The sequence below is a fragment of the Ceratotherium simum genome, chromosome 8 (assembly GCF_057802395.1).
Source record: "Ceratotherium simum simum isolate JZ-2026a chromosome 8, ASM5780239v1, whole genome shotgun sequence".
Taxonomy (NCBI): Eukaryota; Metazoa; Chordata; class Mammalia; order Perissodactyla; family Rhinocerotidae; genus Ceratotherium; species Ceratotherium simum.
The window spans coordinates 32,825,233-32,853,196 of record NC_141907.1 but is presented as its reverse complement, the minus strand read 5'-3'; the positions used below and the strand labels follow the sequence as shown (position 1 = coordinate 32,853,196).

Genomic DNA, 27,964 nt, shown 5'->3' with positions numbered 1-27,964 from the left:
ATATCAACAGCTATCTGCAGTTGATGGGAGACTGTCGCTTACATCTGTCATCTTTGTATATTTCTTCTAAATTTTCATAGAAGAGGAAGGAGACAATAACTGTCTGTGTTCCTGATAAATATTAATAGACTGTAAGCTCTTATCCCCATGGTTATACCCTTGATTTTGTCATCACTCAAAACTGCACCTTCTCCGATATCCATTTCAAGTTTCTCAGATTCTCAACTTCCTTAGGTTGAGTTCACTTTAGTACTCCAAAGCCAGCTACTAGCTGGCTTCATCGAAACATCACCACTTTTCTTCATTATCTGACCTCGCTTCCCTCCTTAAACAGTTTAGATTCCATGAGCATTCATTATAATCACTCCCTTGCAAATACTCTTGACAACCTTGATGCTTTTCTTCCTTTATGGTACTCATATGGCTAAGCCCCAATGCTAAACTCATTTCCCAATTAACTTAAAAAAAAAAAAATCTATCTTCCTGTGTCTGCCCCAAGCACCAATGCTGGAAAAAAAAACACACATGTCTCATGTTCAAGTGAAGACCACAAATCCCAAATGGAAACTTAACATTGCTCTAAGTGTCCCTATTCGAGATTAATCCTTCCACTTACACTAGGAATACCATTCCTCTGTTATTCTCAAGGACTCTGCACCTTCAATTACTCCTCCTCCTTCTAGCATAATCAATTTTTCCCATTCATCAACATACAAATGTACTCTAATACCTAACAGAAATTTTTCTAAAGATCTCTGAAAGCCATTTTCTTCTCCAGCTCTCCCTCTCTTCTCTGATACCCTGTCAAGGCAAAACTCCTTTAAAAAGTTGACCACAGTTGCTAGTTCCTCACCTAACTTCTTTTAGCAACCCACTCCAATCAGACATTCATCTTCACTAACGATCACCACGCTGCAAATTCAATGGTCATTTCTTTCATTCAGCAGCATGACAAAGCTGACCACTCTCTTCTTGGAACTCTGTCTTCTCTTGGCTTCAATGACACCACACCCTCTTGGTTTTCCTCATACATCACTAATAGTTCCCTCTCTTTATCCTTTGCTGGTTCTCTTCGGTTCAACTTCAAAAGGTGGTAGGGACCCAGGACTTTGTCCTAGACACCCTCCTTTTCAAACCAAATTCTAGAGTTAAGTCACCCAGTCTAAGCTTTAAATATACCATCTATTTATCTGTGATGCCCAAATCTCTCTCCACATCTGATCTCCAGACTTATGATATTCAATTGTTTATTTCCCCAACTTAAAAACCTAACAAGAACAAAGCAAAATTCTTAATCTTCCCTGACACCTCCTTTGTGCTCCTCCCACTCTTTCCCACTTCAGAAATTAGCACCACCATCTAACTAGTTGCTAAAGACAAAAATCTAGGTGTTTTTCCAGCTTTTTCAATTTTCCTCTGCACCATTAGCAAGCTCTGGTGACTATCTTTAAAACACATCCCAAACACTTCTACTTCTCTTCAGCCTGCTATTCAGTCCTAACTCCAAGCTATAATCATCTCTTGCCTAGGCTATCTAGAAAGGCTTCCCAAATGATCTTCCTGAGTTCATTCCTACCTCCCCACTGCCACATGGCAAGCTGCCTAACCAATTTCCTTTCTCTTTCTACTACTAACGAAACCTTGATTTTAATTGGGGAACAATGCGCTCAGCTAAAAAAACATTTCCTAGCCTCCCTCAAACCAGGAAGAGGTTACAACACAGTCCTGGATAAAAAAAATACAGACAGACATCACTGAATGAGGCTTCTCAGAAAGCTCTTTAAAGGGAGTGAACTCAGCTGGCATGTGCCTTGTGCCCTTCCCTTTCTGAAATTCAGACATGTTGTCTGGACCTCTGATAGGCATTTTGAGAATTTAAGGACAAGGGTCAAACTCCTAAGAACTGTAAATTGAAAAAAGTAGTCTAACACTGTAAAGCGCCTAATGAAGCAACTCTGGGACACTTCCCTCCAGACTTTGCCCATTTGTTTAAACCACTACTACCGTTTCTTTTGCTCCATCCAGCCAAACTCAACCCCTAACTCCTAAACCCTTTTCCCTCACATCTTCAATCTCAATTCACTCTCCAAACAACAGCCAAAGCGGTCTTTTAAAAACACAAATTTTGTTCTTTGCTTTAAATCCTCAAATGGTTTTCAAAGTCACTTAAAATCCAAGCCCCTTACTTTGGACTTAGAAAGTTTTATGTGATCTGGCTCCTGCCTACATCTCCAACTTCATCTTGCACCATTCTCCTCCCTTACCCACAATACTCTAGCCACAATAACCCACTTTTGGTTGTTTAAACATAGCAAATTCATTCCTATTTTTAGGGCCTTTACATTAACTGTTTCCTCTAATCTGGAATGTTCTTCCTCTAGAGACATGGCTTTAGCATTCAGATCTCAATTTAAGCCTAAAATCCTAGAAAATGTCTTTTCTGAACACCCAACCCAAGCCAACCAATTATTTTCATCTGTACAATACTATTATGTTTCTCCACATTGCATTTACCACTTGTTTATTTATCTGTCTTCCCTTGCCCCAACTCATTGTTTTATCCCCCACATGTATCATGGTGCCTAGCACAGAAGGAGCCCTCAAATATGTGTTAAATAAATTAAAGAGCTCCTGGTACTGATAATACAAAGACGGATGTGCCATGATGCCTACTCTTGAGAAGCTCAGATCTAGTAGGGAAAGACAGCTTCAAACGACTGAAAAACATTATAAATCACAGATTTGGGTTTAAAGTCACACGGGAATTATATTCAAAGCTCTTTAAAAAAAAACTTTTAAACGTGTATATATGTACATACAAAGAAAAAACAATGGAAAGAAACACCAAAATTAAGACGTAACTCTGTATATTTGAAATATTTCACAGACAAAACAAAAATATTTTAAGGAAAAGAATTATCCCTGGGGATGGGATTAGAGAGACTTTTACTTTAATATAGTTTCCCGTATTTTCCAAAATTCAATAATAAGCAAACGTTTGTTACTTTTATATTCACAGAAATTGGCTATTTATTTAAAAGGGAAAAGCAATTAAATGGTTCTACATTCTTGACTGTATAACGATTATTAGCTTTCTATATATACATGTAAGAGTTGATCACCCCAATGTACAACTATGTTAATTCCAATTTGCCCACCCAAGAATCAGCTTAAGGGTTATCCCAAGGAACTCTTTCCCTGAGGTTAGGTTACTCCACCTCTGCAGTTCTCCTTACTTAAACTCAACAAACACATACATATAATTAGCTGTTCAACATCTCACTGCCTTACCAGATCATAATTTACTCCATAACAGCATGGACCATATCTATCTTATTAACAACATAGGCGGCATTCAATAAATATTTGTTGAACAAATGAAGAAAAATGTAGAATTAAAGTAAGGAGTTAAACCACAGGGATACAGATGATGTCATATATAACACTAAATAGAAGCCCCTTGAGCTCTTCAAAGGAGGAAACTACAAAATAAAGCAAAAAAAGATTCCCTTCCCACTATCTTATTTCCCAGTTTTTGGCTTGGACATTATATCATCCCAACTCAGGACCTGACTACTTTATCAACACTTACATAGAACAAAAAAACCAACTTCAGAGCCAGCCCTGATGGCCTAGTGGTTAAGTTTGTCGTGCTCCACTTCAGCAGCCCGGGTTCGGTTCCCAGGTGCAGAACCACACCACTCGTCTGTCAGTAGCCATGCTACAGCAGCAGCTCACACAGAAGAACCTACAACTATAAACAACTGTACTGGGGCTTTGGGGGGGGAAGGGAAGAAAAAAGGAGGAAGACTGGCAACAGATTTTAGCTTAGGGCAAATCTTTCCCCACAAAAAAAAAAAAAAAAAAAAGAAAACCAACTTCATCTGGAGGCCACCTTTATCAACATATTCAACTCTTCCTAGTTCCAGAAGCAGGAAAAAAAGGTATTACTTTCATAGTGGTTCGGATGAGCTCCCTGGAGCTTAAGAAAATCCTTAAACTCATTCAAGAAAATAAGTGCCTCCCACTTGCCAATCAATGTGCTAAGCAACGGAGAACTGAAAATCAGTAAGACAGGTCTCTGCCCTCAATGACTCAGATTTACAGTTCCTATGGACAGACATAAAGCACCTAAGTAAACACCTAAGGATACAATCAAAGTATGATCAAGGCCACAGATGTGAAAAAGTCTGACACATATGACCACCTAAAATCTCATCCAAACACCCAATGACCTAGTAATACCACTTTCAGATATACACCCAAAATCCATGCACATGTGCACCAGCAAGAAACTGAAAGAACCGAATGATCAATAGACAGATGCATAAACTGCAGCATATTCTATGTAATTTTTTTTAAATGAAGGAACTACCGGGGCCAGCCCGGTAGCGTAGCATTAAGGTCAGGCTCCACTTTAGCGGCCCAGGGTTCTCGGGTTCGGATCCCAGGCGCAGACCTACGCACCGCTTATCAAGCCATGCTGTGGCAGGCATCCCACATATAAAGTAGAGGAAGATGGGCATGGATGCTAGCCCGGGGCCAATCTTCCTCAGCAAAAAGAGGAGGACTGGCAACAAATGTTAGCTCAGGGCTAATCTTCCTCACCAAAAACATAAATAAAAAATAAAAATGAAGGAACTACTACAGAATGATTTAAGAAAAATGAAGCACAAAATGTTTTATTATCACTGCTGATATGATATGGTAGAGATAAAAGCTTGAGTACAAAAGCTAAGGAACGAATTAACTTGTAAGAATCAAACATAGGAGACTATCTTTATGATAATCAAAGTAGGAAAAGATTTCTAAAACAAAATATAAAAAGCACACCATACAGGAAAAGACAGAAAAATTTAGCTACTTTAAAATTAAACTTCAGTAAGACAAAAGATATGACAAAGTTAAGCGAAATAAGCCAGTCATAAAAGGACAAATAACGTGTAATAGAGCAGTCAAATTGAGAGAGACAGAAAATAGAATGATGACTGACAGAGGGTGGGCATGCGAGAAGTAGGGAGTTAAGTGTTCATGGGTACAGAATTTCAGTTTTACAAGATGAAAAGAGTTCTGGAGATGGATGATGGTAATAGCTGCAAGACAATGTGAATGTACTTAATGCCACTGAAATCATACACTTAAAAATATACAAGATGGTAAGTTTTATGGTATGTGTATTTTACCACAATTTCAAAAAAGGAGCATAAGAAAAGATAAGAGAAAGTTAAAAATCAAGCCACATAATGTAGGTAGACAAATTATATAACTACATAAAGAATTCCTACAAATAAGAAAACTAAAAACCATCCAAATTTTTATTTATTTATTTATTTTGTGAGGAAGATTAGCCCTGAGCTAACATCCGATGTCAATCCTCTTCTTTTTGCTAAGGAAGACTGGCCCTGGGCTAACATCTGTGCCCATCCTCCTCTACTTTATATGGGATGCCATCACAGCATGGCTTGACAAGCAGCGCGTTGGTGCACACCCAGGATCCGAACCACCGAACCCTGGGCCGCCGGAGCGGATCTCGAGCACTTAACCGCTACATACTGGGCCTGCCCCATCCAAATTTTTTTAAATGGGTAAAGAATGCAAACACTAAATTAGCAAAAGAAAGCATAATGGCCAATAAACACAAAAATATGCTTAATATCTCTACTGACTAGGGAAATAAAAAATTAAAATAAGCTACCATTTCACATCCATCAGACTGACGTTTCTAAGTCTTACAAACGTCACGCCACTACATCTCTTATACACTGCTACTGGGAGTGTAAACTGATACAATCATCAGAACAATGAAGCAATATCCAGTCATGTAGAAGATGCAAATACACTCAGATCCTACAATTCTACTTCCTTTCCTCTACTTTCTACACATAAAAAAACTCTTATGTGCCCCCAAAAAATTATTTATAATAATGTTCGATGTATCCTTTTTTACAGTAGCTAAAAGTTAGAACTACATACCATCAATAGGAGAATGAATCAAAAAACCTGTGAGATGGAATACTATATAGGTTAAAGAACCAGAGCAATACACATTGTCACAATGCATAAATCTCAAAAACACAATGCTGAGAAGAAAAGTTGAAGATGCAGAATATCATAAACATCTATGAAAAGTTTTTAAAAAAAATTTTAAAAACTAAAAAGCATTTTTACAGTCAAAATACTATGTGTATCAACAGTAAAAACAAAAATATGAATGGGAAGGATATATGCCAACTTCAGCATAGTGGTTACTTTAAGAAGGAAGGAGGAGAGAATAGGGAAAAGGTTACAAAGTGAGCTTTGTATGTTTTGCTTTATTTCTTGCAGTGTGGGGGTACTTAATCCAGTATGAGAGGGTTAAGAACTGTTAAATCTGGACTATGGATATAAAGGTGTTCATATATTATTTTCTAAACTTCCAAGGGTAAAATATTTCATAATTTTAAAAAACATCTTTAAAAATAATGAACAGGAAGCAAGCAGCAGATATAATTGTACACTCTTCTTTCCACCATAATCAGTAAATGTTTTGGAGTCAGACCTGGTTTCAAACCCCTGTTCCATCAACAAGTTACTTGATACTGAGAAAGTTACTTATTTCTTCAGATCTGCAACTTTCTAATCTGTAAAACAAGAATAACATCAATCTCATAAGGCTGCCATATACATAAAATGCCAGATAGTAGGCATTCAACTATAGGTAGTTACTATTTTAAATTTGTAGTAAAAGCAAAGAACTAAAGGGAGGAAAAGGACAAAGGTTTTGAATGAAATAAAGTTCATTTCTCACCTTTTCTGAATTACGTAAGAGAACACCATGGAGGTCAGACGGATGTGACCCACAACTTTCTAGCTTCCAAGACCCAATTTTAAAATAGGGATTTTACAAAGGAATTCAAGATTACTTTACACGCCATAGGATTAGAATCTGGATTCACTGGTCCAGTTCAAGGAGATCAGAGACATTTCAAGAAATCTAAAATAACCCACAACTCTATTATCTGAAAGGCTTTCAAATAATTTACTTCTTTTTCACTTAGGTTACATTTTAATACAAACTTTTCTCCAATTTTTATGTGTCTCCTAGAGAAAGATTAACCAGCACCTTGAGAACAAGGCCCAAATATATTCTTTTGTATTCCCCTCGGCCATCAGCCCCATAGGTTGTTTGCACACAGATGACAAAGAAACATTACAGAAGCACTCAAGTCCCTCATCCTAAGTCTTTTCCTGAGGCACACTCACATAGAGTTATCACTAAACCACTGAAGGAAACCTTTGTGATTCAAGAACAACAAGCAGAATATGAAAGTATAGGTAATTTTGACATCTTAACAGCTATCCATTTACTGAATGTTTAATATGTCCCAGGCACTGCTCTAAGTACTGTAAAGACTCTTAATCTTCCTACATTTTTATAGATAAGAAAACTGAGATGAGTCAGTGCTGCAGGTATTAAATAGAAAAGCCAGTACTCAAAGGAAATCTAATTGCAAAGCTCACACTCCTTTTTTGTGTGTGTGAGGGAGATCAGCCCTGAGCTAACATCCGTGCTAATCCTCCTCTTTCTGCTGAGGAAGACCGGCTCTGCGCTAACATCTATTGCCAATCCTCCTCCTTTTTTTCTTCCCCACAGCCCCAGTAGATAGTTGTATGTCATAGTCGCACATCCTTCTAGTTGCTGTATGTGGGACGCAGCCTCAGCATGGCCGGAAAAGCAGTGCGTCGGTGCGCGCTGGGATCGAACCCCGGTCGCCAGTAGCAGAGTGTGCGCACTTAACCGCTAAGTCACCGGGCCGGCCCCAAAAGCTCACACTCTTAATCACTAAGCTAAATTTACTATATCATGTTGAAGGAGATAAATATATCTGCCTCGCCTCCTGGCAAATTTAAGTTCTCACACCATGAAAGAAAAGCAAAATACACTTAAATACAATACTCAATACTAAACTGTCACTCGTTGTTGTACTTCAGGTTTTATTAGCATTCAGCTTTTATAGTATCATTTATGAAAAAGACAGTCCCATAAAGCAACCATATATAATGGTTGGAGTGGACTAGAATGCAAAATGCCTGGGTTCATCATTAACCAGATCTGTGTCACTGAGCAACAGTTAACCTCTCCAGTCCTCAGTTTCCTGATCTTAACATGAGGAGTTTGGCCTATATCTAAGGTCTCTTTCAACTTTAATATTCAATGCATTTTAACACATTTTCTAAGACACTATAATATATTTTTTGAACAAAGATTTTGAAAGGCATCTTTTGAAAACCTTCAAAATTAAAAAAATCATGTATTATGTACTCATGTCTACTCTTTTACTCAAACACACTCAAAGCTAATAAATAAGGAAAGTGACTGGAAACAGGTGAGTTAGGGGGTTCCTATGGTACTGGTAATATTCTGTTTCTTGATATGGCTGCTGGTCACACTTTATTGTATGTACACTTTACTTCGATATGACAAAGGTGTTTTTTCCCCAAGATAACAGTGAAGAAACCTAGAAAGGTGCTCTAACCCCACAACTATGTTTGTGTATATCAGAGCTGTGCAACCTTGCTGTTCTAAATATGTAAATGTGTTTCTTGCCTAGTTTTATCAACAATCTCTTCTCTCTAGTTCCAATTCGGGTGCCTACAGAAGAGATCATTTACTTATAAATTACAGTATTCCCGTAATTCCTTTGGTACTGTCTTTTGAAATTTAAGGTCAGTCTTAACTTTTCTTTGGAACACAGCTCAAGAACCTCCCTCAATACACATACCCTCGGAACTCCAATACCATTTACTCTCTGCACCTAACATTTTTATCTATCTCCAACTAGGTAAGTCTTTTGGCACTACAGTTAATATGTTCAATAACTGTTGATAACATTCACTGGGAAATAATATATATTCTTTACAAAGCATGACATGCTAGGGGATCCCAGATGTGTCTAAATCTATGCTTGAAGGATAGAAATCAAAGTCTTTATAATAGTCAAGTAACACAAGAAATGCACCTCAGTCAGTATTACTTTGACACATTTTGATTTTTTTTTTACTCAATCTATAAGCTTTCCTTGCTCAACCCACACCCAGAACCCCATAAGGCACACTATTTAAATAAGTCACCCAGAACTATAACTTATGTAACTGTAAAAACTAACAAACCACTTAAAAACTCTTAAGAAATTGTTCAAATTCTGATTACATTAGTTTTTAGCAGGGAACTTCATCTTTTTCTTTAAATCAAAAAAGAGAAAGTTTAAAAGAAAAAGATAACCATTAATTTATAAAGGGGAAACAAATCAAGCCTTAAAAACAAAACCAGAACTTTCAAAGCTAGTAGTAGCCATGCTATATAATTTTTTGTACCTTTACTGTCCATTCACCTTTTAGATGAATTATACTACACATCTTACCTAGTTAATAGTCTTAAATGTTCTAAAGAGTTTTGTCCGACAGCAGTGGTTCTCAACATTTGGTCAAGTCTGGAGACATTTTTAGTTGATACAACTGGCAGGGAGAGTAGGGAGGTGGGGGCAGGACTGGCTGTGCTACTGGCGTCTAGTGATAGAAGTTAAGGATACTGCTAAACATCCTACAATGCAGAGGAGAGCCACTCACAACAAAGAATCCATTATCTGCCCAAAACGTCAATAGTGTCAAGGTTGAGAAACCATGGTCTACAGAAATCAAGAGACCTTCTTCTAAAGATTTACAACTAGTTCTATAAAGAATAATCTAGATCATGATAAATCAAATATATTAAATTTAAAATGACAATAGATACAAAAATTCACCTAAATGCTTAAGGAAAACTTTCACAGTAGTGGTTTTCATGAAACAAATCTGTTAATGCCATAGATTTAAATATTCCCTATGAGAATCCCAGAAAATGTTAGCAAAGTGCAGCTACAATATGAAAAAACTACGGGTACCACATAGCACAAGAACAAGCAAGAGTATGGGCCCTGATTTAAGGGCATTTTAATTCATTGAGCTTTAAACTTAAAAATATTTTGCATATTTAAATATAAGTAAATATTTAAGTTAATTACAGGTAATAATTATTTTAATGTTTAAACTAACAAATTAGGTTGTGCTTAAATCCTTTAACCAGCAATACAAACCAGGCTCAATTATTTTTAAATAATTAAAACCATGCCTATCCTCGGCAAATCACAACAGTGTGATACAACATAAGCACAGGCAAACTTAGATCCAAACCCAAAGCTATATATGTTTGCAGACATAATTTAACTTCTCAATCTCAATTTTCTCATCTAAGAAATAGGAAATTTACTTCAAAGACCTATTCCTGAGAATTAGCAAAACTGTATATACAAATGATACTGAGAGCCACTCTACTAACAGTGGTTAGTTAACAGCAGTAATAACTAATACTATTAATAATAATAATACTATAAATAACAATACAACCTATGAATACAGATTATAGTTTTACTATGTCCTCCCAATCAACAATTCACTTATGTAATTCGACTCATAAAACTAGAAAATGTACTTTAAATCAATTTCCCATTCTTAGCAACTTTGAAACTTTACTTAAAATTCACACTCAGATTTAAAAATTAATATCTGAGAGACAACAGATTTCCAAACACAGTCTCAAGGAAAAAGGACTAGACAATGTCTCATTTACTATTTTATTTCAGTAAATAACAAATTCAAGTGACTCAAAATTCAAAAGGGATCTGCTGATGCCTATTGCCCTAGACACCAAATCCTCCTACCAGAAGCAATCAATTTTACCAATTTCTCACTAATCTTTTCACCTATACAAATACACAGATTTCCCCCCTTCTGACACAAATGACAGCCTCCTCCACACTATTCTGCATCTTGCTTTTCACATTCGATTTATCTTGAAGCTACATTTTAATTAACTCCACACTCCAAGAATGGCCACTTACAACTTCTTATGGCCAGAATTCAGCAAATATCAGCTATCTTTACAAAAGACTTAAAAGGTAAAAAAAAGTCCATAAATCAACCTTTCTTCTTAGTAAACACAAACATATGAAATAACTTTGGTAAACTGGAGATTTACATAGGTGACATGATGAAATACTTGATTACTTGACCAGCCATTCAAAATACTGCATTTACATTCTTAAAAAGGAAACACATGGACTGTACTACAAGTCCTTCAATGAGTTGAAAATAATCAACATAAACCATTTACAGAACTGGGCCTACTAAAACAGTGATGAAATAAAATATTGATGAAAATAGAGCTATTTATCAGTTACATTCCAAGATTAAATTATCTAACCCTTTCCTAAATGTTCTTTGCAATTTACTTTCTGGAAGAGTTTCCTTCCAGATTTATAAAGATATTGTTCTTAAAAAATAATTTGTCTGTTTGCATTTCCTGTTTCTACCTCTAAAAAACACTATGACATTTATTTGAAGCAAGGCTTCATCATCCCTAACATATTAAGAGCAGTATTATTTTAACAATACGCATTACTAGAGCAATACAAGATTTCTTTTAAGCTTCAAGTTAAGTACCAAGAATATGATGGTGAAAAGTCACCTCATATACAGCAGAGACGAATTATGAGAGCAGTAACTTGACCACTTTCAAGTAACAGAAAATAAAGCATTAGAAGTCTTATTTTAAGTTTCAGGCTTGTACAACGTTATAAGAAATGTTTTAGGCTGTTGGTAACAATATTAGCTACAACTGTCATCAAGAATATATATGTCTACTATCCTGGAATATATTTTCTTATTAAATAAGTTAGAATTATTGTTTCACTGATTATCAGTACAGACATTTATGACTCTGTTTTTGCACTGTACCACAAAAATACAAAGTCATCCTTCCATTCAGAGTTTTGGCACTTGGACAAATACAGAGGTCAGAGTTCATACACATGCTCTGTAAAACGGACCATTACTTATATACTACTACATTCAATAAATCTGTCAGTATTTGTCATTTTTAAATAATTTTAAAGAATTATTCTTTGTCTAATTGGAAAGATACATAATCACTGTAGATTCAGCGGCACAAATAAAGCTCAAGTGCTATCAAACTTATGTCAATTACTCATCACATACTTAGAATGCTGAATTTCACAAATCATTGAGATTATCAAAGTACCAACATAAGAGAAAAATACAAGTAGCAATGATACATTCAATAATGGTATGTGACATCTTGAAAAAAATAACCATTTCAGTATTACTTCTTAATCTTTGTTAAATCCAAGCAGGAAAAACAACCTGACACTATTGTTGATTTGGGTATGAAAAACTGTATTGATGCTTGCACAATTTTGAATCAAATTACTAGAACATTTTGAATATCTTATATAAATAAATGTGGTCAACGCTAGAGTATTTAAATTCTGCAGGACTCAAGAGCAGCTTGAGACAAAAAAATTTTTTTTAATCATTTCAGATACGGTATCTTGAGATAAATCTACTCACTTAATAAAAAGATATAACAATGTATTAATCTGGTGAAATCCCATGTTTTTAATATGGCTGTTTTTCAAAAGTAAGAATCAAGTTAACTATGAGGGACATCATAATGAAGTTTCATGGCACGACACAACAGAGTCACAGAGGCATTGTCTTAGGAGAGACTCTGATCGGTAACTTGTAAACAATATTTTGAAATAAGCTACTCATATACTGTTATTTTTTCCTAGCTAAAAATATTTAAACATTTTTAATACACCAAACAACTTGCCTTTACCCAGTCAAAAAGCTTTAGACGTCAACAGAAAAGAGGCCTAGGAATTGGGGGAAAGTGCAAATAAAATAATGCTCTAATTTGGAATTAATTTCCTATCTCAGGTGAAAATTCCCTTATTCCCCACTCAAATAAGATAGTATCCCGTCATGTCTCCTCTTCTCTCCCAACATCCAACTAAGAGGGAGTAACTCTGAATGTCCTCCTCCTTTCATCAATACCTAAGGACTCGCATCGCTCCTTCCCTAAGGAAAGGACAGTGGAGGCCAGACAGGCTATAACCCAGAATACCCTTAAAAGTGTGGGCCTTTCAGCAGCGCGGCTCTCCGGATCCAGTTACCACCTTTCCCCTTCCCCCAACCCACTTCCCGGGTTTTCTCAGGCTCGGCCTGCTCCCTCCCCGCCCTACAGCCACACTCCCAGCTGTTGCCACAGCCTCGGGGCTCTCTCTAGAGCTCACATCCCGTAGAAAAGTGCCCTTCTCCATCCGCCCCCCCAAACCGGGTTCCTCTCCAGACCACCCGCCCGCGAGACCGTCCATCCCAGGGCCCTAGGAGGGGAGGGGAAAGCGGCGGAAGGAGGGGGAGACTGCCGCTTCCCCACAGGCAGAAGGGCGGCCACAAGGAGGGCGACCCGGGGGTTACCGGGAATACTGGGGTCGCCGCCGGAAGGGCCCTCCCGCCCAGGGCTGAGGTGGGGGATGTCCGGGAGTTCATTTCTGACCTCCTCGCTCTTCAGCACCTCCTTGAACTCCCGCTTGATTCGCTGCACCGCGATGTTGGCCATGTCTCCGCCCGCAGCTGATTCGTACCCGCCTCCTCCGCCACCGCTACGACCACCGCCACCGCCGCCACCGCTTCCTCCACTGCCTCCTCCCTCGGCGATTCACACCCGAGCACACGAACGCTGCCACTGCCACCCTGGCCGCCGCGCTCTCCTCAATGTGGAATCACCTCCGCGCCCGGCCACCAAAATGGCGCCGGGTCCGCGCATGCGCAAGACGCTGACCCGGCCGGGCGGCGCAGCCGCTCCCGTTGTAGCCCCATACGCCTCGGCCGCGAGCCCGCGCCGCGCCGCCCCGCGCGCCACTGCCCGAGCTGCGGCCGCGTGGCTCCGCCCTGCTGGCGTCTGGGGCCAGGAGGGTGCGGCTTGCGTGCTGACCGGCTCTGCCGGGGCCTCCCGCGGCCTCTCCCGCGTCTCCGCCCATCTTCAGACCGGTGCGGTGTTGTCCGGGCTTCCAGCCCCTAGCCTCTGACCGAAGGCTCGGGTGCAACCTGACGGGTTCACGCGGCCCCACTTGTCTTGCAGCGCCGTCCTGACTCAGCCATACCCAAAACTTCGAGGTTTGATGTGGCCGGCTGTGTCTAGTGTACGAACACACTATCCCAGAGCTCAGTCCGGCCCACTTTCTGTTGGTATAGGCCCAGAAAATCTGCTGCGGTCAGTGTTTGCTCTGAAACCATTGTAGTGTCACTATTATTATGGTCATTTAAGGTACTGCAAATCACTGAATTAAGTATGGTCATTGTTGGGTCTATCGGGTGTATTTGAGACGAGTGCTCCATGAAGATGCCTGAAGTGGGTTTAGAAGCCAGATGTTGATCTTTGACCTACTTAGATAACTAATACCAAGCCGTGGAACTAAAACCATGGTTCTTAAACTTGAGTGTACATCAGAATCCCTGGAGAGCTTGTTAAAAAAACAGATTGCTGGACCCTATCCGTAAAGTGTGCGGTGGGCCTAATAATTTACATTTCTAACAAGTTCCCAGATGCTGGCTGCTTCTGAGAACCACTGAACTAAGGCATGTGAAGGTAGTTTATGTATTAAAGTGAAAAATGGAGAAATAGTTGTTTCTTTGGGGAGAAGGGTAGCTTTGCTTCCGAAGCCTAGGGACTACAACGGTGTCTAGCGCTAGTAGGCACTCAATAAATATTGAATGAATAAATGAGTAAAGATAAAAGTAAAATGTTTTAAGAGGAAAGTAAGTTTGAAAGGCAATTGAAAAGTAGTTTCTAGGGTTTACAGTAAATAATATGGTTTTGGTGCTGAGAGGTACTTCGAATAGAACATTTTGGAATAAGTAATAAAGTTTATATTTCATGCACTTCTTTCACCTAACCCATCAGTAAAGTATCATATTAGAAAAATATCACAAATATATAGTCGTAGCAAAAATTTCTAAAATTGTGGCAGCAAAAAAGGAAATAGCCCCTGGTGTGAATCATCAGTGGAGGCACATGGCAAAGAGTTTCTTGAACTCCTGTCACAGGGACCAAGAGTGGATTTTTGATTCCAGCTCTCCACCATGCCAGCTTTCTTGGCCAACCTTGGTTTCCTCATCTGCAAAATAAGGAAGCTGGGTTAAATAGATGATGTCTTTCGAGTTTTAAGAGTTCAGAATTCCTAAAGCATTACCTCGAAACATTTCGCTGAGTGGACTAACATAAATTATAAAAACCCTTCCAGCAGAGCCCCCTAGTGGTCCCAACAGGAACCAACTATATATGTGGGTCATGGTACAATGAGTTATTGGTATAATGTAAATCATGCAATGATACATATCTGTATTTGTGCCAGTACATTAAAAATAATTATTCTGAAGTGTGCAAAAAAACTTTTTGAGTACGTTACATTTATAACCTTCATTCAGTTCCCAGTCTTAATCTTGGAACTTCAAAGAAGCTTGCAACACTCAAATCACAGGGGGGACTGCTAAGAAGGGTATGGTAATTTCTTTGGGGAAGAGAGGTTTGGTAATTTTTAAATGCACATAATCATTGGCCCTGAAATTCTGCTTCTAGGGAGTCATTCTGCAGTCCTTCCAGAGGATGAGGCAACTGCATATTAACTGATATGAGACAATCCTGAAAATACATTTTAAGGGAAAAAAGCACTTTGCTAAATACCCAATGTGGTATCCTGGATTGGACCCTAGAACTGAAAGGACATAAACTAGTGAAATCCGAATAAATTTTGTAATTTAGTTAATAGTATTGAACCAATATTAATTTCTTAGTTTTGACATGGTAATATGGTTATGTAAGATGTTGATATTAGTAGAAGTGAGTAAACAGTATACAAGAATCTCTGAAACTTTTCTGTAAATCTACAACTATTCCAAAAGAAAAAGTTTACTTTTAAAAAAGCACTATGCAGTCCATAATGTGTATAATATGCCACCGTATGCGTGAGGGAAGAAAGGAATATTCTTGTGTATATAATGCTTGTGAATCCATAAAATATCACTGGAAAAATAGTTAAGAAACTGACAACAGTGGTTGTCTCTGAGAAAGCAACTTAAGTGCCTTGGGGAAGGCAAAGTGGGAGACTTTTCACCATGTATCCTGTTGTATATTTTACCTATTCAAAACTAAATTTTTTAAAATGGGTTTCCACTAATGCAGATTATAAGCTCTTCATTATTATGATCTAGTTCTGATTGATTACTTAATTAATTAAATATGTATTGAGTGCCTACTATGTGCCAGGCATGATCTAGACCCTGGAGGCATATCAGTGAACAAGAGACAAAAAAACCTCTCAAGTTCTAAGATTTACATTCTGGCAGGGATGAGAAGAATTCATCTCAAATATAGTCTGCAGACACCTGGGTGTCCGTAAGATGTTTTCAGAGGTCAGTCTGCATTGCCCAAACTATTATCATTATAAAACTAAGACATTATTTGCCTTTTTACTGTGTTGACACTTGTACGAATGATGTAAAAGCATAGTGAGCAAAAACAATTACTGTACTACCAATAATTTTACTAATGCCACACACTCACTATTAAAAAATGCCAGTTCCACTTTAAAATGTCTTTGATGAAGCAGTAGAAATTATTAATTTTATTAAACCTCAACTTTCAAGTACGTCTTCTTAATGGTCTATGTGATACTTGGGAAGGATACATAAGGCCTTCCACTGCATACCAAAGTACATGATAAAGCACTTGTGCAGTTGGTTGAGTTGTGAGCTGAACTAGCCACTTTTTTCATGGAACACCATTTTTACTTAAAATAACGATTGAGACAAACTATCTTTATTAAGAGTTGGGTATTTTACAGACGTTTTATCAAAAATGAACATGTGAGCCTGTCACTTCAAGGAAAACAACTGGCAGAATTTGTTGCCAATGATAAAATTCAAACTTTCAACTGAAAATTAGTTTTCGAAAACGTATCTACCACTGTAACTTGGCAACTTCTCAATACGCTTAAAGACATTTCTGATTAAATTGGTGGTGATAATAACAAATGTGATTGCTTGAAATTGTACAATGAAATGTGTCAAAATTTGGAAGATCTGCATAAACCATTGAACCAATATTTTCCAAGTGACCAGTGCATGATGTTACAAAATCACGCATGGGTAAAACATCCGCTCGAGGTTCAAGACGGGCCAATGGATTTTAATGTAACAGAATACCAAAAGTTCACTGATAACATTTCAGATTCCACATTGCAACTAATCTTTACAAAACGACCATTTGTCTTGATTTAATGTAATATTAAAGAAGAATATCCACAATTATCTGAAAAAGTTATTAAAATATTCCTTCCCTTTCCAACTATATTGGAGGCTGGCTTTTCTTCATATACTTCAATAAAAACAACATATGCAACATATTGAATGCAAAAGCATATGTGAAAATCCAGCTTTGTTCTGTTAAGCTAGGTATTAAAGAGATTTTGTTTTGGAAAATACAGTTATTTTCACTAAAGATATATTACTTACATAAGCCTGTGCTGAGTTTATTATAGTTATTTATTAATATTTCAATAATTTCTCAGTTTTAATTTCTAACACAATGTTGTTTAACCCACATGAACAAATGCTCTTTGGAATCCTCAATATTTTTGAAGAGTATAAAGGAGTCCTGAGTATATTTGAGTATACAGTACTGCTTAGACATGAGAGTTAAATCTAAAAAGTCACACCCTTTCAGAATACATAATTTACATAAACATTATGTATGTGAAGTTGTAAAATTGGTTTTAGATGATGAAGGAAAGTTAATCTGGTAACTCTTCTGGTGCCCCTAACAGAACAATGTGTTTTGATGTGTTGATTCACATTTCAAAAAATGCAACAAGGCGTAATAGGGCTTTGCTGACCCCTGATAATAACTGCCAACGTTCGAAATGTGCAAGTCTTCCTTTTTGTAGCTCCTGCTAGTTTTTATTACTGCTCTTCAGATTCAAATTGCCTGTTCTTCTAAATGCAGAGCAATTTTTTTCCTATAGCCCTTTCCTGACCTTGTGTTTTGCCAGCCTTTTGAGACTTTTTTCCTTTCTTTCTCTCACCACTGCCTATTCTACCCAAGCCTCTCATTTAACTCTTTTTGAAACACCCAGTCATAACTCTGAGATCATTTTGCATTTTTTTTTTTTCTTTCGCTAAGTTCTGCCCTTCCCGTCTTGTTAGCTCCCCTCCCCTATCCGCCCCAGCTTGGGTGAGGAGCTCTAGCAGCAAGAGTGGAAAGCAGCATTTAGATCCACAGTCGAACTTCTAAACTTAGCTCCGGGCAGTGGGCACCACAGTATTGATTGTAATGCACACTGTCTTATTCCAAATTTAGAGATTAGATCAGAACTGCCACCATTGTAGCTTTTAGAGTATCTGCAGCATAAGTGGAAAGCTGGTTTTAATAGCACAGATTATGTTTCCTTGTCCTACATTACTGATTAGGTTCCTATCAGGCGCAGAGGTTCTTTAGGTGGGAGCTTTTTTTAGGAAAAGACCTCGTAATTCCACTCTGTCCAAGGCATATGCAGCTACAGCTGGGACATGGCTACAGGGCCGCCACACTTCACATTCAAGACACCAGCCGCCTTTCCGGTAGACTGCCCTCTGATGACTATCCCAATTGTTTTTGCTGAGTTGGTTAATTCTTTTCTGATCTCTAAACCAGAGTTCTCTAATTTAGAGCCTAGAATCACTGGGGCCCCAGCGCAAAGATCCCAATCCTTCAGAAGCCACTCTTCAAAACCCCCTTCCTTTGGTCATCTCAAAGGCCATGAACTGATCAACATGGGAACTTTTCACTAACTAAAATCCACAACTAGCTTCTACCTACTCAACCCCTCAGTTATGTCAATTATTTATCATTCATAATTGAATGATTTTCATAAATTTTATAAGCCTCATTAAGTTGGGCAGATATTCTTCATTTGCTCCTCCAAATCCACTCTCCGACTTCTCTACTCCGTGCCCCTAGATAATGGAAATATGGTGTACGATCTTGTCTCTGTATCAACAAGACTGCTTTACCTTCTGGATTCCAGCTGAGTGTGGCCTGTGGGAGGCTCTGGCAGAAGATGAGGCTAAGGGATAACAATGCTGCATTTCCCTACCAAAGGCTACAGTTCCTTTCCAATAGCTTTCCCTTTCAGCTGCAGCTGCAGCTACTGCTATAGCTCTTTCAGGATTCTGGTAATCTTGCCCACCTTACCCCTTCAAGCCTGGAGGAGCCAAGAGCTCCCTGCTGTCGTTAGCCTTTGTCAGCTTCCTTTAACTTTTGTAAATAGTTTCTTCAACAAACTCTTTGGATTAACCATCTGCTTCCTGCCAAGACCCTGTCTGATATACCAAGGTACAATCATAGTTTGTTACTCTCCTGGTTGTTGCTATTATTGAGGAAATTTACCACTCTGTCTCTACTATTCTGCAGCCTTCTCATCAGGATTGCTCAGTGTTACAACTTTCCCCACTAGAGTGAAGACCAAACTGAAGGGCCAACTGAGAGTGACCACTGAAGACATTGCCCTATGAATAGTAGATAAATATTTTTCCCTTTCTTGGTGCTTCCTGGAGTAGAGATTCATACCCACTTTCACCTCTCTATGGATGCTCATTCAACTGTACTATCCTAGGGAATGGCTCCTTTCCAGGTAACAATCTAGCTTTAAGTCCGTCTTCCCAAAGGCTTAGGGAAGCATATGCAAAAGAATTTCCCCTGTGCCCTCTAAAGTTAGCAAGCACCATGACTTTGGCACTTTCAGGAGACTCTACAGAGGCCAGGCTTCTCTGTATAATAGAGCTGTAATGAAAAGCATATTCCAAAGTAGCAAGAGATATACTTATCATATAAATATCTCAGCAAAAGCACTGTACTCAGAATTTGATGCAACTACATTTTATCCTGCTTTTTATGATTTTGATGTATTAACAATAGTATGAATTCTTTTTTGTGTGTGTGAGGAAGATCAGCCCTGAGCTAACATCTAATGCCAACCCTCCTCTTTTTGCCGAGGAAGATTGGCCCTGGGCTAACATCTGTGCCCATCTTCTCTGGTTTATATGGGAAGCCGCCACAGCATGGCTTGACAAGCGGTGCGACGGTGTGCGCCCGGGATCTGAACAGGCGAACCTGAGAACCTGAGAACCCTCAGGCTGCCGAAGCGGAGTGTCCGCACTTAACCGCTACGCCACTGGGCCAGCCCCATCAATAGTATGAATTCTTACACATCTTTAACCTATTAGCATAATATTTTCTTAAGTTAACATTAGGAGGGAGATTAGTTTTAAAGAAATATAGTTTAAATAGCATTTGGTAATTTATTATTCCACAATTTTGTATATTTGATTAAGGAAGATACATTCTCATATTTCCCAAAAGTTCAGGAAAGCACTTAGATATTGCAACAATTAGAGCTTCAACCATGTCTAGACTAGTATGTAAACTAAGCACACATTGCTAAATAGAATTATTTTTTAAAAACAACAAAACCTTATTCTCCACACTAGACAATTAGATTTTTAGATTTCTATCTTTACATAAAACTAAGTACCAAGGCTTTCTGTACAGGCTCTCACTAGGCTTCCTTACAATACCTCATCTCAAGCTTTTTATTTTTTTAAATTGTGGTAAAATATACATAACATTACCATTTTAACCATTTTTAAGTTACAGTTGTGTAACCATCACCACCATTCATGTCTGGAAATTTTTCATCATCCCAAACTGAAACTCTATACCCATTAAATAATAATTCCTCATTTTTCCTCTCAGCCTCTGGTATTCAACTATTCCTCTTTCTGTCTGTGAATTTGACTGTTCTAAGTACCTCCTATAAGTGGAATCATACAATATTTGTCCTTTTGCATCTGGCTTATTTCACTTATAATGTTTTCAAGGTTCATCCATGTTGTAGCATATATCAGAATTTCCTTTCTTTTTAAGAGTGAATAATATTCCGTTGTATGTATATACCACATTTTGTTTATCCATTCATCATCCATAAATGGACACTTGCATTGTTTTTGTTTTTTCGCTACTATGAATAATGCTGCTATGAACATGGGTGTACAAATATCTCTTTAAGACCCTGCTTCAGTTCTTTTGAGTACATAATCAGAAGTGAAACTGCTGGATCACTTGGTAATTCCATGTTTAATTTTTTGAGGAACCACCATACCATTATCCACAGCAACTGCATAATTTTACATTCCCACCAGCAGTGCATGAGGGTTCCAATTTCTCCACATCCTTGCCAACACTTGTTAACTTACTGTTTTTTTTGTTTTTTGCTGAGGAAGAGTCACCCCGAGCTAACATCTGTTGCCAACCTTCCTCTTTTTTTTTTGGTGAGGAAGATTAGCCTTGAGCTAACATCTGTGCTAGTCTTCCTCTATTTTGTATGTGGGTTGCTGCCACAGCGTGGGGATGAGTGGTATAGGTCTGTACCTGCGACCTGAACCTGCAAACCCAGCCACTGAAGCAGAGCGTGCTTAACCACTAAGCCACTGGCCGGCCCCTAACATATTGTTTTTTTTTGATAATAGCCATCCTAATGGGTGTGAGGTGATCTCTCACTGTGATTTTGATATGCATTTCCTTAATGATTAGTGATGTTAAGCATCTTTTGAGATGCTTATTGACCGTTTGTGTATCTTCTATGGAGAAATAGCTATTCAAGTCCTTTGCTTATTTTTAAATCATGTTTTTTTTTTTTCCCCCCAAAGCCCCAGTAGATAGTTGTGTGTCATAGTTGCACATCCTTCTAGTTGCTGTATGTGGGATGCGGCCTCAGCATGGCCGGAGAAGCGGTGCGTCGGTGCACGCCCGGGATCCGAACCCGGGCCGCCAGCAGCGGAGCACGCGCACTCAACCGCTAAGCCACGGGGCCGGCCCTTAAATCATGTTTTGTTTTGTTGTTGTTGACTTGTAAGAGATTTTTTTAAAAAGATATATATGTTCTGGCTATTAATCCCTCATCAGCTGTATGATTTGCAAATATTTTCTCCTATTTTGTGAGTTACTTTTTCACTAGCCTGATAGTGTTTTTTGATGCAAAAAGCTTTTACTTTTGATGAAGTCCAATTAATCTCTTTTTGTTTTTGTCACCTGTGCTCTTGGTGTTATATATAAGAAATCATTGCCAAATCCAATGTCATGAAGATTTCCCCCCATATTTTCTTCTAATACTTGTACAGTTTTAGCTGTTACATTTAGGTCTTTGATCCATTTTGAGTTAATTTTTGTATATAGTTGATCCATTTTGAGTTAATTTTTGTATATAGTATAAGATAAGGGTCCCACTACATTCTTTTGCATGTGGATATCTAGTTTTCCTAGCATCAGTTGTTGCAAAGACTGTCCTTTCCCCATTGAACAGTCTTGGAATCCTTGTTGAAAATCATTTGACCATATATGTGAGGGATCATCACAAGCTTTTTCTTATCTTTCTTCCCAGGCAAAGCTTTACCTTTGAAGAAAATCGACTATTATTATCAACATTTATGGGTGTATAAGTAACTATGTTAGATGCTGGGGATACACAGAGGAATAAGATATGGACTTTGCTTATGAAACTACCAATTTATTGGGTCTGGCCCGGTGGCGTAGTGGTTAAGTTCATGGGCTCCGCTTTGGCAGTCTGGGGTTCACAGGTTCGGATCCCAGGCACAGACCTATGCTCATCAAACCACGCTATGGTGGCAATCCACATACAAAATAGAGGAAGATTGGCACAGATGTTAGCTCACGCCCAATCTTCCTCACCCAAAAAAAAAAACCTACCAATTTATTGGAGGAGATAGACTATCTCATTAAAAGACAAATACAAATAGAGGATAGCATATGCTAACTTAAAAATAAGTGGCACAGAAATTACATGTCTTGGAAGTTCAGTGGTTGTGTTTTAGGAATGGATTTTAAATATTAAGATGCCAATTAGTATGTTCACAAATGTTCATAGCAGCATTATTCATAATAGCCAAAAAATGGAAACAGTGCAAATGTCCATCAATTGATGAATGGATAAACAATATGTGGTATACCTATACAATGGAATATTATTCAGCAATTCAAAAAAAGTACTGACACAAGCTACAACATGGATGAACCTTAAAAACATTATGCTAAGTGAAAGAAGCCAATGACAAAGGCCACATACTGTGTTATTCCATTTCTATGAAATGTCAAGAATAGGGAAATCCATACAAACAGAAAGTATATTACTGGTTGCCTAGGTCTGGAGGGGAGGAGAGGACGAGAGGAGGGAGGAATGGAAAGTAACTGCTAATGGGCAGGGGATGTCTTTTTGGGGTGATGAGAATGTTCTGAAACTGTGATGATGATTGTACAACTCTGTGAGTACACTAAAAACCATGGAGTTGTACACATTAAATGGGTGAATTGTATGGTATGTAAATTGTGTCTCAATAAAGATGTTATTTAAAACACAAATAAAAATCAACAACCTCACCAGCCCCATCTCTCCTAAAAAAAATTGAGTTTTATTGTATGTGAAATACGTCTCAATAAAGCAGTCATTAAAAAAGAAAGAAAGAAAACAAAAGATACCAATCAGTAATCCAGAAGGAACTATTGTTTGGGCCAGATGACCTGTTTCTCGTAGGTTTATAGAATCCTACCTGAAGCCATGCAAAATAGTGTGATTTTTTATATTTGAGGCAATGGTGAATTAGTGAAAGTTTTTAATTAAGGTTGTTATATATTGAAACTGTGTTTTGGGAAGATTAATACTGACAGCTCTCAGTAGGCTGGACTGAAATGGAGAGGGACTGGAGGAGGGAGGACTACTTGGGTAGCTGTTAAAATATTCTAGAACAGTGGTTCCCAACATCATCAGCATCACCTGAGAACTTGTTAGATATGCACATTCTTGGTTCTCACCCCAAAGCTACTGAATCAGAAACTCTGAACTGGGGTCCAGCAATCTGTGTTTTAATAAATGCTTCAGGTGATTCTGATTGCAGGAGAACATTAGAGAACCATTGCTCTAGGAGAAAAGTAATGAGTATCTGAAAGAAGGTGATAATGATGGGAATGGAGAAAAGCTTATATGTGAAGGTAAAATATCTCCAGCCAACTATTTGGATTTAAAAGGCAAGAGTAAGGAAGCAAAGAAAACTCAGATTTCCTTTAGTATCATTAACAGAAATAGGGAAGATAGGAAGAGGTTCAGGTGTAGGAATAAAGACATTGAGTTCAAGTTTTTACATTCTAAGCTGGTTTATGAAGCAGACACTGTTAATTGCCTACCCAAATCCATTTCCCTCACTGGCCCCACCTTCCTCCTTAGCAGAGTCCCTTTTTGTTCAAGTGTTCATCCTCCATGTGGCCATATGGTCAAGGGAGTCTGGTCCCCTCCCAAAACCCAAAAGGTGACTCCTGATTGGCCTAATAATCAGGGTTGTCTTAATTAGGTTAGGCATAAGCATGTGGCATAATTCTGGCCAGTGAGCAATGAGGGGAAATCTGCTGGGGGTCTGAGGTGGAAGCAGGGAACTTTCCGGAATCCTTTAAAAGGATACAAAGCAAGGTCATTCCCCTTTCCCTGCCTCTGAGTATCACTGAGCTGGAACTGCAACAGTCATCTATCTCATGACCGGGGGGTGGGGTGGGGGGGGTGGGGGGGTACTATTTAACAGTGTTCTGGAAGTTCTAAATAGTTCAAAATTCCAAGAGAAAAAAGGAACATTTTGAGTGCATACTTAGTGTTAGGCATGCTTCCAGCACTTTAAACATGTGATTAAGCTATTAAAATGTAAATTAACTCTTTTAATCTCACAATAACTTCATTTTGCAGACGAGGAAACTGAAATATGGTAAGTAACTTGTCCCACACAAAGTTAAATACTAGAAAATGAAAGAGACAAGATTCCCACAGGTATTTTGACTTCAGAGCCTACACCCTTAACTTCTTTTTTGTGTGTGTGTGTGAGGAGCTCAGCCCTGTGCTAACATCTGCCAATCCTTCTCTTTTTTGCTGAGGAAGACTGGCCTTGGGCTAACATCCGTGCCCATCTTCCTCCACTTTATATGGGATGCCGCCACAGCATGGCTTGCCAAGCAGTGCGTCGGTGCGCGCCCAGGATCCGAACCGGCGAACCCTGGGCCACCACAGCAGATCGCACACACTTATCCACTTGCGCCACCAGGCCGGCCCCTACACTCTTGACTTCAATGTTCAAATTACAATGATCAGAAAACAGTGGACAAAATTACAATTGTTTGTGGATGCTGTGACTGTTTACAAAAGAGAGAAAAAATATCAACTGAAAACTTTTAGAAATATTGAGTTCAGTAAGGTAGATGATTACAAGAAAATTATATAAAATAACTTCTCCTTCACACACAAAAAATAGCCAGTTAGAAACTATCGTAAGATTTGTCAATTATACCTCATAAAGCTGAAAAAAAATTAAATTGGCTTTAAAAAAAAAAAGCAAGAAAGTACAGTAAATAAAAGATTCTGTTCACAATTGTAGTCTATTCAGGAAAAATTATCCCAAACCTGGAAATAAAGCAAAAAGATGATTACATGTCCTTTTACTACACTAAAGCATTTTTCAAAAGTTAAGACTTTGTTTTTTAGAGCAGCTTTAGGTTTACAGAAAATTGAGTAAATAGTACAGAAAGTTCCCATATACCGTGTCCCTGCCCTTCTCAGTTTCTCCTACTATTAACATCTTGCATTAGTGTGGCACATTTGTTATCATTGGTGAACTGATACTAACTAAAGTTCACAGTTTACATTAGAATTCACTCTTTGTGTATAGTTCTATGGGTTTTGACAAATGCATAATTTCACGTATCCACCATTACAGTATCACACACAATAGTTTCACTGGTCTAAAACATCCTCTGTGATCTACCTATTCATCCCGCCTTCCCCTTCCCACTCCCTGTGGCAATGGCTGATCTTTTTAACTGTCTCCTTTTTACCGTTTCCAGATTGTCATGTAGTTGGAATCATAAAGTATGTAGCCTTTTCACAGTGGCTTCTTTCACTTAGCAATATGCATTTAAGATTCTTCTATGTCTTTTCCTGGCTTGATAGCTATTTCTTTTTAATCACTGAATAATATTCCATTGTATGGATGTACCATAGTTTATCCATTCACCTTCTAAAGGATGACTTGGTTGCTTCTAATTTTTAGCAATTATGAATAAAACTTCTATAAACATTCACGTGCAGGTTTTTGTGTGAACATAAGTTTTCAACTCATTTGGGTAAATACCTAGGAGCATAATTGCTGAGTTATGTGGTAAAACTATGTTTAGCTTTGTAAGAAACTATCAAACTGTCTTCCAAAGTGAGTGTACTATTTTGCATTACCACCATCAATGAATGAGAGTTCCTGTTGCTCTACAACCTCATCAGCATTTGATATTGTCAGCATTTCGGATTTTAGCTGTTCTAATAGGTTTGTAGTGGTATCTTGTTGTTTTAATTTGCAATTCTTTAATGACATATGATGTTGAGCATCTTTCATATGCTTATTTGCCATCTGTATATTTTCTTCAGTGAGGTTTCTGTTCATATCTTTCGCCCATTTTTTGAGTTGTTTCCTTTTTTCTTTTCTTTTTTTTATTGTGAGGAAGACTAGCCCTGAGCTAACATCTGATGCCAATCCTCCTCTTTTTGCTGAGGAAGATTGGCTCTGGGCTAACATCTGTGCCCATCTACCTCTACTTTATATGGGATGCCGCCACAGCATGGCCTGACAAGCGGTGCATTGGTGCACGCCCAGGATCTGAACTTGCGAACCCTGGGCCACTGAGGCAGAGCACACGCACCTAACTGCTGTGCTACTGGGCGGCCCGAGTTGTTTGTTTTCTCATTGTTGAATTTTAGGAGTTCTTGTATATTGTGGATACAAGTGCTAGTTCAGATATGTATTTTGCAAATATTTTCTCCCAGTTTATGGCTTGTCTTTTCATTCTCTTGTCAATGTCTTTTGCAGAGCAAAAGTTGTAAATTTTAATTAAGCCCAATTTATTAATATTTTTCTTTCATAGATCATGCTTTGGTGTTGTATCTAAAAATTCTAGATTGTCTCCTCTGTTATTTTCTAGAAGTTTTATAGTTTCATATTTTACAGCTAAGTCTATGATCCATTTTGAGTTAATTTCTCTGAAAGGTTTAAGGTTAGTGTCTAGATTCATTTTTTTGTATATCTAGTTGTCGAGCACCATTTGTGAAAAGACAGTCCTCTTTCCGCTGGATTACCTTCGCTCTTTTTCAAGGATCAGTTCACTATATATACAAATATATATATTTTCATACATGTTTGTATGGATCTATTTCTGGACACTCTGTTCTGCCCTTTGATCTATTTGTCTTTTCATTCACCAGTACACACTGTTTTGATTATTATAGCTTGATAGGAAATCTTGAATTTGGCTAGTGTCAATCCTCCAACTTTGTTATTTTTCAGTACTGTGTTGGCTATTCTGTGCTAGAGCATTTTTTTTTATTTTATTTTTTATTTATTTTTTTTATTGATGTTTTAATGGTTTCTAACACTGTGAAATTTTGGGTTGTACATTTTTGTTTGTCCATCACCATATATATGACTCCCTTCACCCCTTGTGCCCACCCCCCACCCCCCACCCCCACTGCCCCTGGTAACCACAGTCCAGTTTTCTCTGTCCATGTGTTGGTTTATATTCCACATATGAGTGAGATCATACAGTGTTTGTCTTTCTGTGCTAGAGCATTTTTTAGAGCATTTTTTATTTATTTTATTATTTTGGTGAGGAAGATTGTCCCTGAGCTAACATCCATGCCAATCCTCCTCTACTTTGTATATGGGATTCTGCCACAGCATGGCTTGATGAGCAGTGTGTAGGTCCACTCCAGGGATCCAAATCCACGAACCCTGGGCTGCTGAAGCAGAGCGTGTAAACTTAATCACTACGCCACCAGGCTGGCCCTTAGAGCATTTTTTAATAAACTGCCCAAAGATCATCTGACTCAGAATTGTAATTCTG

At 38.2% G+C, this 27,964-nt stretch overlaps 1 protein-coding gene across 1 annotated transcript in view; it reads right to left on the bottom strand.

Annotated features, from left to right (window-relative positions):
- The window catches only part of UBE2K (ubiquitin conjugating enzyme E2 K), a 68,360-nt gene extending 54,683 nt beyond the window's left edge, over positions 1 to 13,677 (bottom strand). The window contains exon 1 of the mRNA XM_004418993.3: positions 13,436 to 13,677. Coding sequence (XP_004419050.1) covers positions 13,436 to 13,498 — 63 coding nt within the window. The 5' untranslated portion in view covers positions 13,499 to 13,677. The remainder of the gene's footprint in view (positions 1 to 13,435) is intronic.
- Between the last annotated feature and the right edge of the window lie 14,287 nt (positions 13,678 to 27,964).